General features: G+C 39.0%; 1 protein-coding gene across 2 annotated transcripts in view; it reads left to right on the plus strand.

Moving 5' to 3' along the window:
* emb (exportin-1 emb) overlaps positions 1-19,342 on the plus strand; it is a 203,150-nt gene extending 183,808 nt beyond the window's left edge. For both annotated transcript variants that reach the window (XM_053783767.2, XM_053783766.2), the window contains exons 18-19: positions 1,963-2,231; positions 16,823-19,342. In XM_053783767.2, coding sequence (XP_053639742.1) covers positions 1,963-2,231; positions 16,823-16,969 — 416 coding nt within the window. In that variant the 3' untranslated portion in view covers positions 16,970-19,342. The remainder of the gene's footprint in view (positions 1-1,962; positions 2,232-16,822) is intronic.
* The last annotated feature ends 1,444 nt before the right edge of the window (positions 19,343-20,786 follow it).

A 20,786-nucleotide genomic window follows, 5' to 3' on the forward strand; every position in this document is an offset into this window, starting at 1 on the left:
GATTACCAAAACTATTATCCAGAGAGCTGAGGAGGAGTTATTGAGATGGTTTGGACATGTAGAGAGGATGGAATGAAATAGAATAACTTCAAGAGTGTATAAATCTGTAGTGGAGGGAAGGCAGGGTAGGGGTCTGCCTAGGAAAGGTTGGAGGAAGGGGGGTAAAGGAGGCTTTTTTGTGTGAGGGACTTGGACTTCCAGCAAGTGTGCGTGAGTGTGTTAGGTAGGAGCAAATGGAGACAAATCGTTTTTAGGACGTAACGTGCTATTGGAGTGTAAGCAAGCTAACGTTCATGAAGGGATTCGGAGAAACTGGCAGGCCGGACTTGATTCCTGGTCATGGGAAGTACAGTGCCAGCACTGAAGGAGGGGTGTTAATGTTGCAGTTTTATAACTGTAGTGTATGTATGTCTCTGGCAAGACAGTGATTGAGTGAATGATAATAGAAGTTTTTCTTTTTGGGGCCACCCTGCCTTGGTGGGAAACGGCCGATGTGTTAATTAAAAAAAAAAATCTGTTTCTCTGGAACATAACCCATATAAAGGGTGATGACCTACAGTATGTCATAAAAGAAAGATGCTGAGAGATTACAGAATTAAAACAAAAATTTAAGCTTTAGTATCAGACATGTGAAGCACAGAGAACAGAAATTTGTCTGAATATTTCTGGACCCCAAGTATTTCTTCACATGCAAAATTCAAGTTAGGAACTTTGTGTAGGCTTGGACCATTAATCACAGGAAGTTCATGTACTAACAAGGAAAGAGAAATGAGTGAAATTCCAAAAGACTAATATACATCTATGTTCAGCAATACATTAAACGATGGATTGGAGAGAGCAGAAATTTTTTCATTATGTCTGGTCACACAGACCATATAACTGATTTGCACAAATTGTGGAGAATTCCAAGAAGAAATAGAAGACATGCCCACTCATGCAGATTCAAGGAATGGCTTAAGTATAAAGAAGTGCAAAAATACCACAAACATGAGAATTCAGTATTCTTTGGAAGAAGAGCTTAGATTTAGTCAAGATCCCAGTGTGGACATAGCTCCTTTGCATAAAGGAGGCAGTAGAGAACTAGCCAAAAATTTCAGATCTGTAGCTCTGACATTGCTCATCCTAAGAATCTTTGAAAGAGTGACGAGACTCCAAATTGCAAACTTTATGGAACTGAACAACCTGTACAACTCAAAACAGCGTGGATGTAGAGCATGAAAATCATGCTTGTCACTGTTACTAAACGAACTATGGTAGAATTAAGGAGACATTGGAAAACAGCCAGTACACATTTCTCTCCTTTTCCATAGTGTCAGTATTTTGAACCATTTATCTCCAAAAAATTGTACAAACAAATTTGGATGTACTCCTGCTAACCCCTTTTGGGAAGTCTACTGTAGTTTTTAGGCCTTTTGTATATCTCTCAACCCTCTTTTAGGGCCTAGCTCCTAGGCTTTTTGTGTATCCATATGCTCTTGCACTACCATCTCCAAAAAATTGTACAAACAAATTTGGATGTACTACTGCTAACCCCTTTTGGGAAGTCTACTGTAGTTTTTAGGCCTTTTGTATATCTCAACCCTCTTTTAGGGCCTAGCTCCTAGGCTTTTTGTGTATCCATGTGCTCTTGCACTACCATCCATTTGATGGATATGGGATACACAGTAAAATAGCCACTTGGGCTACAAAATTTAAATCAATCATTATCTGATAGGTGTCTTTTAGTTTTTTACTTTTTAGTAGCTTCTCCATGCCATGTAAGGCAATCTCCTTCTAATATTTCCTTTTAAATGATATATTTCATTCTTGAAAAATTGCATTCACAAACTTACACTTTCCTTCATAATTATAATTCTGTACAAAACTGCAATGAATTTCCAGTCTTTTCAATAATCCTTATCAAGAGACAGGTTGCACTTGATAATTTGTCAACAAATTAAAAGTTCACTTTTTTTCTTTCAGGTTTAACAATGCATGCATCCATATTGGCATACATGTTTACACTAGTGGAGCAGAATCGCATTACCATCAGTCTGGATGCTGCCAATCCTTCAGCACCCAGCACATCTAATGTCACTTATGTACAAGGCTTTGTGGCAAACCTTCTTAAGGCTGCTTTCCCACACCTCTCAGAAAATCAAATAAAAATTACAGTTCAGGGCATGAATGACCTGAACCAAGATATTCCTGCCTTCAAGGAACATCTTAGAGACTTCCTTGTACAAATCAGAGTAAGTTCTTATCTTGTTGTTTCTTTAAATTAAACTTAGTCTCATAAATGAAGTGAAATCTAATTTTTGTTCATAATGAAAATACCATTTTTATTACTCTAGTTCTTTGTAACTCTTGACTGATAAATTTTGACTACAGGAGGGGCCCTGCTTTACATTGTTTCAGAGGTTTTCAGTTATACCCATTCTTCATTTATTCAAACTACCTACAGTAAAGGGAAGGGAGACAAAGCAGATTGTAAAAATTTTAGGGGATGTCCTGGCTTTAAGTGAAACAAAGCTGAAGGGGGGGTAGGGGAGTTTCAATAGGGAGAAGTAAATGGGATTAGGTCAGGGGTTTCAAATAGATTAGAGCTAAAGAAGTAGCAATAATGTTGAAGGATAAGTTATGGCAGGAAACGAGGGAATATAAATGTATAAATTCAAGGATAATGGGGTGTAAAATAAGGGTTGGATGTGAAAAGTGGGTTATAGTAAGTGTTTATGCACCTGGAGAAGAGAGAATTGTAGAGGAAAGAGATTTTGGGAAATGTTGAGTGAGTGCATGGGGAGTTTTGAACCAAGTGAGAGAGTACTTGTGGTTGGAGATCTCAGTGCTCAAGTGGGTAAAAATGTTGTGGAGGGAGGAGTAGGTAAATTTGGGGTGCCAGGGGTAAATGAAAATGGGGAGCCTTTAATTGAGCTATGTGTAGAAAGAGGTTTGGTAATAAGTAATACATATTTTATGAAAAAGAGGATAAATAAGTATACAAGGTATGATATAGCATGTAATGAAAGTAATTTGTTAGATTATGTATTGGTGGGTAAAAGGTTGATGGGTAGGCTTCAGGATGTACATGTTTATAGAGGGGCAACGGATATATCGGATCATTATTTAGTTGTAGCAACAGTTAGAGGTAGATGAGACAAAAGGAAAATGGCAACAGCAAGTAAGTGAGAGGTGAAAGTGTATAAACTAAGGGAGGAGGAAGTTAGGGTGAGATATAAGCAACTATTGGCAGAAAGGTGGGCTAATGAAAGTATGAGTAGTGGGGGGATGTTGAAGAGGGTTGAGTTAGTTTTAAAAATGCAGTATTAGAATGTGGGACAGAAGTTTGTGGTTATAGGAGGAAAGAGGAGTGATTGGTGGAATGATGAAGTGAAGAGTGTGATAAAAGAGTAAAAGGTAGCTTATGAGAGGTTTTTACAAAGCAGAGGTGTTGTAAGAAGAGCAGAGTATATGGAGAGTAAAAGAAAGGTGAAGAGAGTAGCGAGAGAGTGCAAAAGGAGAGCAGATGAAAGAGTGGGAGAGGTACTGGCCAGAAATTTTGGTGAAAATAAGAAAAAAAAATTTGGTGAGATAAGTTAAGAAATATATTTATATAATTATATTTATAGATGGAATGGATGTGATTTATAGATGTGAATGGAGACGAATGGTAATTGGGACCTGACGAGCTGTTGGAGTGTGAGCAGGGTAATATTTAGTGAAGGGATTCAGGGAAACTGGTTATTTTATATAACCGGACTTGAGTCCTGGAAATGGGAAGTACAATGCCTTCACTCTAAAGGAGGGGTTTGGGATATTGGCAGTTTGGAGGGATATATTGTGTATTTTTATACGTATATACAGTGGACCCCCGCCTTATGATGGCATCGCGTTACGTTAAATCCGCCATACGATACATTTTAACGCAAAAATTTTGCCTTGCCTCACGCGATTCGTCCAAGACGTGTCCCACGTGTGGCCTGAGCGCGCCTCAGCTGCCCCATGGGTACCAGTGTTTACAAGCCAGCCAGTGCGGTTACATCCACGCATACATTTGGTACATTTCATATTATCAGTGTTTTTAGTGATCGTAGCTGCAATGTAAGTCACCATGGGCCCCAAGAAAGCTTCTAGTGCCAACCCTGTGGTAAAACGGGTGAAAATTACTATGGAAATGAAGAAAGAGATAATTGCTAGGTACGAAAGTGGAGTATGTGTCTCGGAGCTGGCCAGGCTGTATACCAAACCCCAATCAACCATCGCTACTATTGTGACCAACAAAATGGCAATCAAGGAAGCTGTTCTTGCAAAAGGTGCAAGTTTGTTTCCGAAATAGGGATCACAAATACGTACTCAAGATGTTGAGAGACTGTTATTGGTGTGGATAAACGAAAAACAGATAGCAGGAGATACCATCTCTCAAGCGATCATTTGTAAAAAGGGGTGAGAAATACGTACTAATGTACCACGGTCAGCTGCTGCTGCACCATGGTCAGCTGTTGCTGCACCACGGTCAGCTGTTGCTGCACCACGGTCAGCTGTTGCTGCACCACGGTCATCTGTTGCTGCACCACGGTCAGCTGTTGCTGCACCACGGTCAGCTGTTGCTGCACCACGGTCAGCTGTTGCTGCACCACGGTCAGCTGTTGCTGCACCACGGTCAGCTGCTGCTGCACCACGGTCAGCTGCTGCTACACCACGGTCAGCTGCTGCTGCACCACGGTCAGTTGCTGCTGCACCACGGTCAGTTGCTGCTGCACCACGGTCAGCTGCTGCTGCACCACCGTCAGCTGCTGCTGCACCGCCATCAGCTGTTGCTGCACCGCCGTCAGCTGTTGCTGCACCGCCGTCAGCTGTTGCTGCACCACAGTCAGCTGTTGCTGCACCACAGTCAGCTGTTGCTGCACCACGGTCAGCTGTTGCTGCACCACCATCAGCTGTTGCTCCACCACCATCAGCTGCACTACTCGAAGATGTGGAGAGTGTGTTGTTGGTGTGGCTTAACGAGAAACGATTACTGAGAAACAATTAACCCCAGATGGTTAGCCACTCAGAATAACCCAAGAAAGCCAGTGCATCATCGAGGACTGTAACTTATTTCCATTGGGGTCCTTAATCTTGTCCTCCAGGATGCGACCCACAACAGTCGACTAACACCCAGGTGAACAGGAAAAAAATGCCTGGAACTAGTGCTCATATTGTGAATTTAAGGCCAGCAAAGGTTGGTTTGAGAGATTTAAGAATTGTAGTGGCATACACAGTGCAATAAGGCATGGTGGAGCTGAAAAATTCCAACCCCAACAAGTGTTCAATTGTGACGAAACAGGCCTGTTCTGGAAGAAAATGCCAAACAGGACCTACATTACTCTGGAAGAAAAGGCACTCCCAGGACACAAGCCTATGAAAGACAGGCTAACTCTCATATTATGTTGTAGTGCTAGTGGGGATTGCAAAGTGAAGCCTTTACTCATGTATCACTGAAAATCTCAGTGTGTTCAAGAAAAACGTGTCTCAACACTCATCAATACTCTTCAATAAAAGTAAGTGTCATTTTAACATTTATGTAGTTATTGTGCATGTCTCATTGTTTTCTTTGTAGGGAAATGTATATTTCATGAAAAAAAACAAATTTTAATACTTTTGGCTGTCTGGAACGGATTAATTAGATTTCCATTATTTCTTATGGGGAAAATTAATTTGGTTAACGATGAGCTCTCAGGAACAGATTAATTAATATCATTAGGGGAGAGTCCGCTGTACTTCTAAACTGTTGTATTCTGGGCACCTCTGCAAAAACAGTGATTATGTGTAAGTGAGGTGAAAGTGTTGAATGATGATGAAAGTATTTTCTTTTCGCGGATTTTCTTTCTTTTTGGGTCACCCTGCCTCGGTGGGAGATGGCCGACTTGTTGAAAAAAAAAAAAATATAGATGGGGTTGTAAAAGAAGTAAATGCTAGGGTGTTCAGGAGAAGGGTGGGATTAAATTATGGGGAATTTAACACAAAATGGGAAGTGACACAGTTACTTTTTGCTGATGATATTGTGCTTATGGGAGATTCTTAAGAAAAATTGCAAAGGTTAGTGGACGAATTTGGGAGTGTGTGTAAAGGTAGAAAGTTGAAAGTGAACATAGAAAAGAATAAGGTGATGAGAGTATCAAATTATTTAGATGAAAAATTAGAGAGGAGGAATATGGAAGAAGTGAATGTTTTCAGATATTTGGGAGTTGACGTGTCAGCGGATGGATTTATGAAAGATGAGGTTAATCATAGAATTGATGAAGGAAAAAAGGTGAGTGGTGCATTGAGGTATATGTGGAGGCAAAAAATGTTATCTATGGAGGCAAAGAAGGGAATGTATGAAAGTATAGTAGTGCCAACACTCTTATATGGGTGTGAAGATTGGGTGGTAAATGCAGCAGCAAGGTGGTGGTTGGAGACAGTGGAGATGTCCTGTCTAAGGGCAGTGTGTGGTGTAAATATTATGCAGAAAATTCGGAGTGTGGAAATTAGGAGGTGTGGAGTTAATAAAAGTATTAGTCAGAGGGCTGAAGAGGGTTTATTGAGGTGGTTTGGTCATTTAGAGAAAATGGATCAAAGTAGAATGACATGGAGAGCGTATAAATCTGTAGGGGAAGGAAGGCAGAGTAAGGGTCGTCCTCGAAAAGGCTGGAGGGAGGGAGTAAAGGAGGTGTTGTGGGCAAGGGGTTTGGACTTCCAGCAAGCGTGCCTGAGCGTGTTAGATAGGAGTGAATGGAGACAAATAGTATTTGGGACCTGACAAGCTGTTGGAGTGTGAGCAGTGTAATATTTAGTGAAGGGATTCAGGAAAACAGGTTATTCTATATAACCAGACTGAGTCCTGGAAATGGGAAGTACAATGCCTGAACTCTAAAGGAGGGGTTTGGGATATTGGCAGTTTGGAGGAATGTATTGTGTATTTTTATACGTATATACTTCAAAACTCTTGTATTCTGGGCACCTCTGCAAAAACAGTGATTATGTGTGAGTGAGGTGAAAGTGTTGAATGATGATGAAAGTATTTTCTTTTTAGGTCACCCTGCCTCGGTGGGAGACGGCCTATTTGTTGAAAAAAAAAAAAAAAGTTAAGAAAGCCTAGGGAACGAATGGATTTGTCAGTTAAAAGCAGAGTAGGGTAGTTAGTAGATGGGGAGCTGGAGGTACAGTAGTGCCCTGCTTTACGGCGTTTCGTTTTACGGCGTTCCGCTAATACAGACATTTCAAATTATGACCGAAACTCGCTATACGGCTCCCCCCACCTGACTTTCTAATATGGTCTCTGCGCCTCACCCTGTTGGTTTACATTGTCTGTGAGATCCGTAAGCACTAAGTCTCTCCATTATGTCTGGAAGCTCCAAAATTTCAAGTATTTTTAAAAGCTATTTCATATTTTATATATACTCTGATAATTATACTTATGTGTACCTGTATCTAAATAAACTTACATACACTACTGGCATGCAGGTACACATTAAAATCAGTAAGAGTGTCTTATATCTCGAGACGGCATATTATTAATGATAATCACCGAGTCTTATTTAAATGTCATATATTACGTTAATATACACATTTTCATTAATCCATATATGATATTTTTTCAGAATTATATAATAAACACGATGCATAACATATAAAGATGATAAATACACCCCACAGTAGAATAAATGAACATAAATATGAGATGTGGTAGCAGACGACTTGCACAAGTGATGCCATATTAGAAATGATAATAATAATAATAATCACCGAGTCTAATTAAATGTCGTATATTACGTTAACGTACACATTTTCATTAATCTATCCATCATATTTTTTTCAAAATTATATAATAAACACGATACATAACATATAAAGATGATGAATACACGTGACAATAGAATAAATAAACATAAATATGAGATGTAGCCAGATATTTTGCACGGCAAGAATAACATTTTCTCTAGTCTAACATAAGAGAAAATGTGTTACCGGGGGTAACTGTAGAAAATTATTCCTTTTGTATGTATGTAAGTAAGTTTATTCAAGTATACACATATACAGTTACGTAGATTATCATACATAACAGCATATGTGTAGAGAACCTAGGATAACCCAAAAAAGTCAGACAGAGTGACTTATTTCTACTGCCTTCACTCAGAGCGTCATTTCTTCTAAAAATGGTGTTACATGAGAATGAGAGTGTTCTTCTTTATTTCAATGTAGAGACTGTATAGCCCTTGTGGCTTAGCGCTTCTTTTTTATTATAATAATAATAATCAATGTAGAGACAACTTGTATACAATGTAACTTGTACACAAACCAGATGTGTATACTTTGTTTGTTTACAAAACTTACGTTTGCCTGGTTTGTTTACATAACTCTGCGCCTGTCCTCTCTCATGTACTCATTCTCTCTCACTCTCATTTATTCGTTTTATCTCATTTACACACCCCTCTCCCTACATTAAGACTACAAATATTTTAAGGTAAGTAATGAGTGAACTATATATGCATTTTATCACTCTGGGATGCTTAAATATCATAGAATACTATGTGTTGGGTGGTAAATGCAGCAGCGAGGAGACGGTTGGAGGCAGTGGAGATGTCCTGTTTAAGGGCAATGTGTGGTGTAAATATTATGCAGAAAATTCGGAGTGGAAATTAGGAGAAGGTGTGGAGTTAATAAAAGTATTAGTCAGAGGGCAGAAGAGGGGTTGTTGAGGTGGTTTGGTCATTTAGAGAGAATGGATCAAAGTAGAATGACATGGAAAGCATATAAATCTATAGGGGAAGGAAGGCGGGGTAGGGGTCGTCCTCGAAAGGGTTGGAGAGAGGGGGTAAAGGAGGTTTTGTGGGTAAGGGGCTTGGACTTCCAGCAAGCGTGCGTGAGCGTGTTAGATAGGAGTGAATGGAGACGAATGGTACTTGGGACCTGACGATCTGTTGGAGTGTGAGCAGGGTAATATTTAGTGAAGGGATTCAGGGAAACCGGTTATTTTCATATAGTCAGACTTGAGTCCTGGAAATGGGAAGTACAATGCCTGCACTTTAAGGGGGCTGTAGGGCAATTGGCCGCGCGCGCTCACCGAAAAATCGGAAAAATATGGATATTGAGTTATACTGAAAAAAAGTTCAACTCTTTGGCAACACAATGGTACCAGAATGAATGTTCTACGATGTTTCTACAAGAAATTATAGTCATTTATATCAGGTATGGTGACGGCGATGTTGGTACCGAGTCTGCTCACGGCCTATATATTTTTTGGAGTTATTTTCTTGTTTTTTATCGCCTTTTCTTGCATTATTCTTTCTAATATAATAACTGACTATTTGGCATCATAAAACAGTAGGCGGGACTTATCCTGAGACTTAGTGACTGCCGGGAACCAGATGGGAACGCTCAGCAGTGTGCCACCGCTCGAGGTGCCAGCCAGGAATCACCCATTATTACGCTTATATCAGCTTATATATCAACTCTACGGCTTATTTGTCTATCAGAATTGATCTAATATGATATAATAAACACTCTAAATAACATACAAACATGTTATATACTCTAGACTGAATAAAATAGGCCATAATATGGCCCAGAGATTATCGGGAATATTTCGATATAAAAGTGTAACTGGTCACCTGTCGTCTCTGAGTAAGAGAAAACGGTGTTTTGAAGAGGATAACTGCACTAGAACATCAGTTTACTAAGAAATACACCCAAACAAACGGGATTTTCGCGAAATTTTTTTTTTTTTTTTGAGACGGGGGCCGGCCGGCGTTCCCGGCCGATATCTCGGAAGTAACTTATTCACCTATAATTCGATGTGGCTCCTTTATTACTTAATTAAATGGAATAATATTCACAGATATTGTAGAATAATGATTTCTCTTATCCTGACCGTAGAGTTTTTGAAAATATTCCAAATAGTTCGGGAGTTATGTGGGAGTAAAGGGCAGATTTTTTTGCAATATTCCAGAAACTAACAAACTTTATTTTTTTGTGAAATAACGATAAGGTATTTAGAGGGAAATCCTACGGTCCGAATTAGTATTAGCATTGTTCTCTCGGCACCAAGTGTCCAAACCACCTTACGTAGCCGCATATAAGAGTTACATCAAAATCAAGGGCATTTTCAGTAAATCAGTCTTTTCTCAGTTGTTGTTTGAGGTATATTTTTTATAAATATTTTCGAGAAAGAGTGAGAACACTTTGTCTTGTGCACCAAAACTGGAGAAAATCGGACGGTAAATAAACGAGTTACGAAATTTGCCCTACAGCCCCCTTAAAGGAGGGGTTTGGGATATTGGCAGTTTGGAGGGATATGTTGTGTATCTTTATATGTGTATGCTTCTAGACTGTTGTATTCTGAGCACCTCTGCAAAAACAGTGATAATGTGCGAGTGTGGTGAAAGTGTTGAATGATGATGAAAGTATTTTCTTTTTGGGGATTTTCTTTCTTTTTTGGGTCACCCTGCCTCGGTGGGAGACGGCCGACTTGTTGAAAAAAAAAAAAAACTATGTGTGGGTGGGTTGGCCTGGTATGGTAGCCCGGCTGACTACCATACATACCACACTTGATTTCTTACAATAATACTACTCATCTCACCCTAGATTAAGACTACAAATATCTTAAGGTAAGTAATGAGTAAACTGTATGTGCATTTTATCACTCTGGGATGCTTAAATGTAATAGAATATTATGTGTAGGTGGGGTGGCCTGGTATGGTAGCCCGGCTGACTACCATACATACCACACTTGATTTCTTACAGTAAATACTACTTGTCTCACCCTAGATTAAGACTATAAATATTTTAAGATAAGTAATGAGTGCACTATGTGTGTATTGTACTTTTTTATTGTTTTTTGATGCCTAGTTCTATTGCTAACTTAATATTTGTTAGAGTAAACTTGTTATCTAGTATTTGTATGCACTTATAAGTGGAAAATAGGGGTGTTCCACTTTACGGCAATTTCCACTTTATGGCAGTAGCCTGGAACCTAACCTGCCATATAAGTGGGGCCCTACTGTATTGGGTAGATGGCAGGAATATCTTGAGGAACTTTTAAATGTCGATGAAGAAAGGGAGGCAGTAATTTCATGCACTGGTCACGGAGGTATAACGTCTTTTAGGAGTGAAGAAGAACAGGATGTGAGTGTGGGGAGGTGCGTGAGGCATTACGTAGAATGAAAGGGGGTAAAGCAGCAGGAACTGAGGGGATCATGACAGAAATGTTAAAAGCAGGGGAGGGGGATATTGTGTTGGAGTGGTTGGTATTTTTGTTTAATAAATGTATGAAAGAGTGGAAGGTACCTAGGGATTGGCAGAGAGCATGCATAGTTCCTTTATATAAAGGGAAGGGGGACAAAAAAGATTGTAAAAATTATAGAGGAAGAAGTTTACTCAATGTACCAGATAAAGTGTATGGTCGGGTTGTTATTGAAAGAATTAGAGGCAAGACAGAGAGTAGGATTGCAGATGAGCAAGGAGGCTTTAGAGTGGGTAGGGGATGTGTAGATCAAGTGTTTACATTGAAGCATGGTATAAACCTTGGTAATAAATACCAACAAGTTGGTTTAGAAAGATACGTAAGCAAACACTATGACATATTTATTAGAAAACGTTTCGGTCCTGGGACCTTGATCACTTCTAACATACAGAGGTAGAAAGACATTGTATATACAGTGGACCCCCGCATAACGATGGCATCACATAGCGATTATTCCGCATACCGCTTACTTTAATCGCAAAATTTTTGCCGCGCATACCGATTAAAAACCCGCTCACCGATTTTCGTCCGAGACGCGTCCAATGTGCGCCCTCAGCCAGCCTCACATGTGCCGCCCGTGCCATTGTTTACCAGCCAGCCTCCGCGGTAACATCCAAGCATACACTCGGAATATTTCGTATTATTACAGTGTTTTCGGTGCTGTTTCTGGAAAATAAGTGACCATGGGCCCCAAGAAAGCTTCTAGTGCCAACCCTGTGGTAAAAAGGGTGAGAATTAGTATGGAAATTAAGAAAGATTTTGAAGGGTTTGGGGCTAACCCTGAGAAGCCTATGCCAGTTGTGGAATCCATTGTGCCTACTTCAAAAATTAAGGAAATGTGTGCTAAGTGGGTTGAACTGCAAACCTTTATGGATGAAAATCACCCTAACACAGCTATTGCAAGCCGTGCTGGTGACTATTACAATGACAATGTTGTGGCCCATTTTAGACAAATCGTAAAAAAACGGGAGGTACAAAGCTCTATGGACAGATTTGTTGTGGGACAGAGGTCCAGTGACTCTCAAGCTGGTCCTAGTGGCATTAAAAGAAGAAGGGAAGTAACCCCGGAAAAGGACTTGCTACCTCAAGTCCTAATGGAAGGGGATTCCCCTTCTAAACAATAAGTTCGACACTCTCCCCTCCTCCCATCCCATCAATCATCACCAGATCTTCAATAAAAGTAAGTGTCATGTAAGTGTGCATACCTTTTTCAGTTTGTGTGTATTAAAATTAACATTTCATGTGGTAAAAAAAATTTTTTTTCATACTTTTGGGTGTCTTGCACGGATTAATTTTATTTCCATTATTTCTTATGGGGAAAATTCATTCACATAACGATTATTTCGCATAACAATTACCCCTCTTGCACGGATTAAAATCGTTAACCGGGGGTCCACTGTATAGGTGGAGAGTGAGATGTGAGTGACGCACATGACCTGAGTAATGTCATGTTGTGATGAGGACGGGTAGATGATGAAATCATGTGACTCCTGTGTTGTTGGGTTGGTGGTGCTTAAGTATCATGTATGCCAATGTTTTTGAAATTTTGTAGTTTCCAGTGTTGCGTTCTATAGTGTCGGTGATGGCGATTAGTGAGGCTTCTAGGCACCGTCGGCATCTGAGGTCTGGTTCTGTGAGAACGAGTTGTGCCTCATTCCAGTTCATCAAATGCCCCGTGGATTCTCTGTGGAGGACACAGGCGTACCTTATATCGTCTCTGTTAGAGGCATTTCGATGCTCATTCAGGCGGACTGCAAGATCTCTGCCTGTCTCGCCTACATATTTCTTGGGACAGAACCCACAGGGGATAGTGTAGACGCCTGCTGTAGTAGTTAGAGGTGTGGGGCTGCGTTTCGTAGTGAGGTCTTTGATAGATGATGTGTTTATGGTGGAAACGTTGATGTTACTCATAGCAAGTGCCCGGCGAGTATTCGTGGCAACCTCACCACATGGAAGTACTATGAACGAACTGCTTAGGGGGCTGTTCCATGGGTGGTTTGTTGAGGATAGCTTGTGCCTTGAGTCTGCAATCTCAGATGAAGAAAGATGGGAATCCCCTTCCATCAACACCTCAGGTACCAAGTCCTTTTCTGGGGTTACATACTTCTCTTCTCTGTGTCTTAATGCCACTAGGACCAGCTTGAGAGTCACTGGAGTCCTGTCTCGCAAAAAAAGTGTCCAGAGAGCTCTGTTTCTGGCGTCTCTTTAAAACTTCCCTAAAATGGGCCAAGACTCTGTCACTGTACAAGCTGCCGATATGGCTTGCAACATCCTTCTCAGGGTGATGTTTCTCCACATTTCAAAAATCTTCTTAATTTCTGAAGAAGGCACCTTCTTCCATCTCTCTTCCTCCTCTGCAGCAAGATTCTGAGCTGCAATCTGTTGCTGTTCCTGCTGAAGCTCTTGCAGCTCCTCAGTGGTTAGCTCTTCGTTGTGGTCCTCCACCAACTCTTCCACATCCTCCAAACTCACATCCAACCCCATGGAACTCCCCAATGCCACAATAGATTTCACAACTGACATAGGCTCATCAGGGTCAGCCACAAACCCTTCAAAATCCCTCTTGTGGACACAATCTGGCCACAATTTTCTCCAAGCAACAACAGCTTCCTTGATTTCCTTTTTCTTTGCCACGATGGAAGATATGGTTGTATGGGGTTTGTTATACATCCTGCCCAGTTCGGCCACACGTATGCCACTTTCATATTCAATGATGTTTTTCTTAAATTCAATCATATTTTCCACCTTCTTTGCCAAAGGCTTGGCACTAGGAGCTTTCTTTGGAGCCATGGTAGCTTATTTAGCACTTGCAAGCACTAAAATGAATGGAATGTTATGAAATATTTTGTATGAACAAGTGAGGGGACCGTCGCTCTCTGGTAAACAATGGCACACTGGCTGGGAAGGGAGGCCGAGGTGGCTCAGAGCCATGAGTACGCATCCAGGACGAACGACGATAAGCGAGTCAACCAACCATTTGCGAGCCAATGTTTGGACGAAAATAACGCGACGATTTCCGAAAAGGACGACTATGGAGCCCAACGATTATTGAGGGACCACTGTATAGTGGTACCAACACTCTTATATGGGTGTGAAGCATGGGTCGTAAATGCTGTGGCAAGGAGGCAGCTGGAGGCCGTGGAGATGTCATGTCTAAGGGCAATGTGTGGTGTAAATATTATGAAGAGAATTCAGAGTGTAGAAATTAGGAGGAGGTGTGGAGTTACTAAAAGTATTAGAGGGCAGAAGAGGGGTTGTTGAGGTGGTTTGGTCATTTAGAAAGAAGGGAACAAAGTATAATAATTTGGAGAGCTTATGAATCTGTAGGGAAAGGAAGGCGGAGTAGGGGTCGTCCTCAAAAAGGTTGGAGGGAGTGGGTATAGGAGGTTTTGTGGGCGATGGTCTTTAACTTCCAGCAAGCATGCGTGAGCGTGTTAGATAAGAATGAATGGAGACGAATGGTTTTTGGGACCTGACAAGCTGTTGGAGTGTGAGCAGGGTAATATTTTGTGAAGGGATTCAGGGAACCTGGTTAGCCAGACTTCTAAACTGTTGTAAATGAGCACCTCTGCAATGACAGTGATTATGTATGAGTGATGGTGAAAGTGTTGAATGATGATGAAAGTATTTTTCTTTCTTTTTGGGTCACCCTGCCTCAGTGGGAGATGGCCGGTATGTTAAAAAAAAATACAAATGTATTTGCCACTCGCTATAATTAAGTTCAAAAATATTTTGAGGTAAGTAATGTGTGTACTGTATATGTAATTTTTAGACCTAGCTCATTGTTCACTTAATGTATGATAATGAAAACATGTTATCAGGCTTTTATATGCATTTGAAAGTGAAAAAAGGGCTATTCTTCTCTTTACAGCGATTTTTGCTTTACCTGACCTGCTGTTAATAATGTGGCCATCCTGTATTTGTTTTATATTTATAATTAATTGACTTAATGGATAAGTGCAGAGTATCTGCATGTCAGTGTGCGTACAGAAATATCCTGGTTAAGTGCACCATTGTTAATTTATTAGGATTGAGGCCAAGAGCCTTTTTGCTGTAGGAAGTTTTTAGAAGTTGGAAACAAATAAAAAATATATAAGTAAAATGCTAAATTCAGACTTGTGTAGGTATTTTTCATTTCTATTAAATAATTTGATAGATGTAACTGCAAATAAATTTGGATGGTAGATGTAACTGAAAATAGAAAAAATCAAATTGTAAGTTCAACAACATTCTGTACAAATATGATAGCCCAAGCTGTGTTTTGTTTGTATAATTTAGGTAATAAAGCATTCAGTATTGCATTATGTTTAACTGAAAACTTCATTTATTCTACAGATGTTAAATATTATACAGTGGACCCTCGAATTTCATCATCCCTTTTCTGTGTGTAAAACTATAGTTTATTCTCTATAAAATGTGTTTCTTGTTAATATTTTTGGGTGTCTGGAATGGATTAATTGGATTTACATTATTTGTTATGGGAAATATTAACAAAAAATACATTTTATATAAGCCTCCCCCTCCTCCCCTTCTCTCTTTTTTCATTTTATTGTGCATTTCCTTAACCCTAAACTAGTCAGTCACAAAGTGAGATTTCTTTGAGGTTCAAAAAGGGTGCATTCAGACTAATGCCCTAAAATTAAGGAAATAAGCTGAAAAATGAATTTGAATTCTGCCTATGACAGAACAAGCAAACAAGCATTTTTTTGAAGCTGTATCTAGTAAGTTGATTGGCAGTAACTCTCCAGGAAGGTACTACATCCTGTCATGTGAGTGTGAAACAGAAGCCTTCTTAATGTTTTGCACAGGCAGAATTGCAGGGCTTTCCTTTGTCTTTTGAACAAGTAGAGTAAATCTTAAGAGCTTCATGCAGTTACCCGTACTTTTCTTTATGTTTTGCTTAATGGCTCTCATTCCTGGAATACTGTATATACTTGATTTGTAGCATAGGGGTTTGAAGCCCATTTTTTTTGGTAAAAATGTAGGGAGTTAATTTATTCAAGAGTAATTTTTTTTCTTATTTTTTTAAGGATTGAATTTTATACACTAATCATTGCACATAAGAACATAAAAAGCAAAAGAGGCTTACTGGCTGTTCTAGACAGCTCTTGCTCATACCCACACAGCTTTGGTTGGATGGGGAGGAGCAGAGGTCCTCCCAAAGCATTTCTAGAAGAATATACCCAGTAGTGCTATGGGGACATTGTTAATCACATTTTCAGTGTAAGGCTGGTGAAGGGGTTGAGTGCAAAAATATATGGGAAGCTTCATACAGGGGTCCATGCACTAATTTATATTAGTTAGTCAGAAGTTAGAGTTAAGGGCAAGCATTCCAAGGCAGGTTACTGTTAGATTTTGACGATGAACTTTATTTTTAAGGTAACTGTGTAACTCATTTTATTTCTGCTTTAACTTTTTTAAAATGCACTTACATTTTTTTCACTCAGGTTTTTCATGATGCTTCTAGGAGTCAATTGCATAGATGGGAAAGGATACAGAGTATGGTATCTGTGTTGTTAAATAATTAACCAAATTTCTTGCCCCTTTTCTAATGTAATAAAGAAAACTAAAACATTGCAGGAGGTAACAGGTGATGATGACAGTGATCTTTATTTGGAGGAGAGAGAAGCAGCCCTCAGACTTGCGCAAGAAGAAAAGCGTCGTGTCCAGTTGAGTGTACCTGGTATCCTAAATCCACATGAAATTCCTGAAGAAATGCAAGATTAAGAATATAGTAACTCCAAGCTTGGAGATTCCATCAAATGTTTTGCCCATTTGCCCATTAATTTTTAGTCCAATATTGTTTTGCATCTCACAAAATGTTTGGAGGGGTTTTGGAAAGCTATAAACATTAAAAATTTACATTTGCTGCAGTTACGTAAAGGTAAAATTTTATTTGGTGAAATGAAATATTATCTGTCGTAATTTATGATGTTGGGCTTCTTGATTGTCTCAAAGTTTCAGGGGTTCTAAACTGAGCCTGTAAGTCATTCAGATAATATTGGCACAGCTGCCAGTTCCTATTGGAAACATCTCTGAACCCTTAAAAATTCAGGTTTATTATGTTGTTATCCTGGTATATGGGAGAGTTGGTTGCTAACTCAAGTCATTATTATACCATTACAATTTTCTATATGCTAATAAATTTATATTTTGATTATGACATTATTATTATTACCAGTTTTGGTATTTAGAGTGCAGAATATGATCAAGTCATAGTGTACTAAGTCTTCATCACTTTTTTTTTTTATTTGATGGAGAAAATTTACCATCTTGCTACCATAGCCAGAGCAAAAGTTATTAAACATCCATTTCTTTATGCTTAAATTTAATGTTTTTGTTATTCAGATTTCAGTGTTGGTTAATGCTTATATTAGCTTTTTAATTGAACTTGTATGTATTTAGTTGTTTTATATGCAGCTAATGTAATTCAACAATATATTGTAGTACATTCATTATATTCACTTGTGTGATTGAATTTGTATAAATGCTGCAGTCTTTTTTTTTTTTTTTTTTTTTTTTATGAAGTAAAAGGACACATTGACAATGAATATTTAATGTAGGCTATGTTTTGTTCATCATCTCCATTAAGCTTGATAAAGCTCTTGGCAAGTGACACTTTCCCTAAATGAAATATTCAGGTGGTGCCATGTGTCCATTTATGTAATTGTCTGTATATTCATACCAGTCATACATACTTTCACCAGTGTTGTTAATAAACCAGTCTAATGCATTTACCTTTTTTTTTTTTTTTTTTTTTTTTTTTTTTTTTTTTTTTTTTTTTTTTTTTTTTTTTAACAATGGCAAATGTGCATCATGCTTATGCATTTAAGTTTGTTTTGTGCTTTAAAAGTTAGGTTTGACAACTCTGCTTTTAAGTTTTTTTTAAAGTGAAAGTACAGTCTTTCTATTAGGTGTTTTCTCTCCATATATCTCTCTTTATGGGTGCGACTTGACCCATTTCTTCCTTGTAAAATTAAGGATCAGTCTTTATACAGTGGCAGCACTATATGTTTGGTATACAACTGAAAATTCAGAGAAGTTGGGATGTTTAACATATGATGCTTTTGCTTTGGTAGCTGAGATTGGTATTGTTTTGGGTATAGAAAAATATTCAAAGCTGGAAAGCCCAAAAAAGTTTGAAGTCAGTCCTCATTTTTGTAGGGGATTTCTTTTTCTTTACAAAATGTTTTCAGTTGTTGAAAATTTATATGCATGATTAGGAAGTGAAGTTGTAGAAATTTGTTAAAAAAGTGTGCCAGAGCTGTGAAACCATTATACCTACTGAAGCTTATAGCTCCAGTAGGGATTTACGCTTTTGTGTTAAATACTGTATACCATAAGGTTTCTGACTTAATGTATGAATTGGTGTTTTGAATGAAGGAGCAGCATTCTTATATTCTTAAAGTTGCTCCTTCTGTTTGACCAAAGTATATGTTTTATGAATGCAAAGAATGCTTGTAGCTTAAAGGTTTTTTGTTTTCTGGTAGTGTTATGTGAGCATGCTGACAAAGATTAGCATTTTGGCAAAATATGTGGTAAGGAACACAACTTTTTTTTTTTTTTTTTTTTCTCTCCTGGTGGTATTGTTCATTCTTTTATTTGTATTACTAATCTTTGTAGAAGAATACATTTGACACATTAAAGAATGTCGAAAGACCAATGAAACCATGGTAAATGTCAGCCTTGTAAGTCAGTTTTGCTAATGGTAGTTGGTTAGCATGCAATGATTAAAATGTGTCCTTTAGAGAACTCTCTCTGGTTAATAAGATCAATTTCATAATTTATTATTTTTTTAATTATTTGTCAATAACAAAGTGCCTCCCTTAGGAACTGAATGCAATTTAAGGCATTTTAAGCTCCAAAATCATTAATTTGTTAAACTTTCAAAGGGAAATTTTAAACTAAATAGTTGTGTAATTTTTTGATGTGATTAATGAATGTAACAATTTAATAGCTGAATTGCAGTATTAAAGTAAACTTGTTGTATTGCCATTGCCATAAGCTACCAGTTTGTGAGGCATTATAAATTATTTTGCAAAAAAAAAAAAAGTATGAAGGTATTGGTAAGTTAAAGTAAACATTAGGAAATCATTGAGGCGGCATATAGTGCATGTATGTAACCTGGTTGAAGAGGCAAACAATAGAATCCTGGTTCTTGGCCAGACTGGGAGGCAGAGCACCTCTGAAAACCCATCGCAGTTACATCACTGGTGTGTGTGTGTGTGTATATATACATTTCATGGGGAATTTAATGGATTATCTTAATGTATTTATTGCACTGCACATTTATAAATATTTCTTTTCCCCAGGCACTATAGCCCTATGGGTTTAGTGCCCCCTCCCCATTGAATGTAATTCATCAATCACATTCTGATTGAATTTCCACTAAAACATTATTAAATATGCAGTTCAATAAACACTCCCCATGAAGAATGTACAACTTATGCGTGCAAGAAATACACCACGGGGGAAAAATGTGATAGTTTACTAGACTTATAACCCTTGAGGTCTTGATAGTTTCGAATCCTGTGGGTTTTCTTTGAGATTTCAAATCTTGCAGGTTTTCCTAAGGACTTTCGAATCTTTTGGGACTTCCTTGAGACTTTTCAATTCTGCGAGTTTTCCTTGAAACTTTCGAATCTTGCGGGTCTTCCTTGACACTTTCAAATCTTGTTGATCTTCATCAAAAATTTTGAATCATACTGGTCTTCGAGACTTGATGCTTCGTCTTGATCAAGACTTTCGACAATTGCAGGTCTTAATCAGAGCTTGATGCTTGCGTTTCTTGTTCAAGACTTTTGGCACTTGATCAAAACAGCTTAAAGAAGTGGGTGGTATTGTGTTCATTGGCTAGTCAAAGGTTTGTAGTTCTTTATGCTCCTTGTCCTTGCTTCTTGCCTTCCTTTTTACCTTCTACTGTCTCTTCTTATCCATCTGTCTACATCTGTTCCCCTTTTTGTATCTTCTCTTTCCTATTCTCCACACCCATCTTTTTCCTACTCTTCCTTAATCATTGTCTGACTTTCTTCACCTTCCTCTCATTGTTACTTCACCTTAACTCCCTCACTTCCCTTTCACCTTAGTCTCACCCCCATCACCTCTCTTCTTCTGCCATCACCACTCTTCCTCTTCCCACATCACCTCTCTTTCTCTTCTCCCATCACCTCTCTTCCTCCCCCCCATCACTTCCCTTCCTCTCTCCCCATCACCTCTCTTCCTCTCCCCCTCCATCACCTCTCTTCCTCTCCCCCCATCACCTCTCTTCCTCTCCCCCATCACCTCTCTTCCTCTCCCCCATCACCTCTTCCTCCCCCCCATCACCTCTCTTCCTCTCTTTCCACCTCCCATCTCTTCCCTTCTCTCTCTTGCTTGCACACACATTTTTTTCTCTCCCCATTTATTCCCCTCTTTCACTGTTCTCCCCCTTGCTGTCTTTTTTACCCCTCACTCACCTCACATTTTCCCTCTTTTCCCTTTGAATGCTTCATTCCTTCTCATCTCTCCTTGCTCCTCTTCTCCCTTCCCTCCTCTCTCACCTTCC

This window comes from Cherax quadricarinatus, chromosome 33 (genome assembly GCF_038502225.1).
Source record: "Cherax quadricarinatus isolate ZL_2023a chromosome 33, ASM3850222v1, whole genome shotgun sequence".
Lineage (NCBI taxonomy): Eukaryota > Metazoa > Arthropoda > Malacostraca > Decapoda > Parastacidae > Cherax > Cherax quadricarinatus.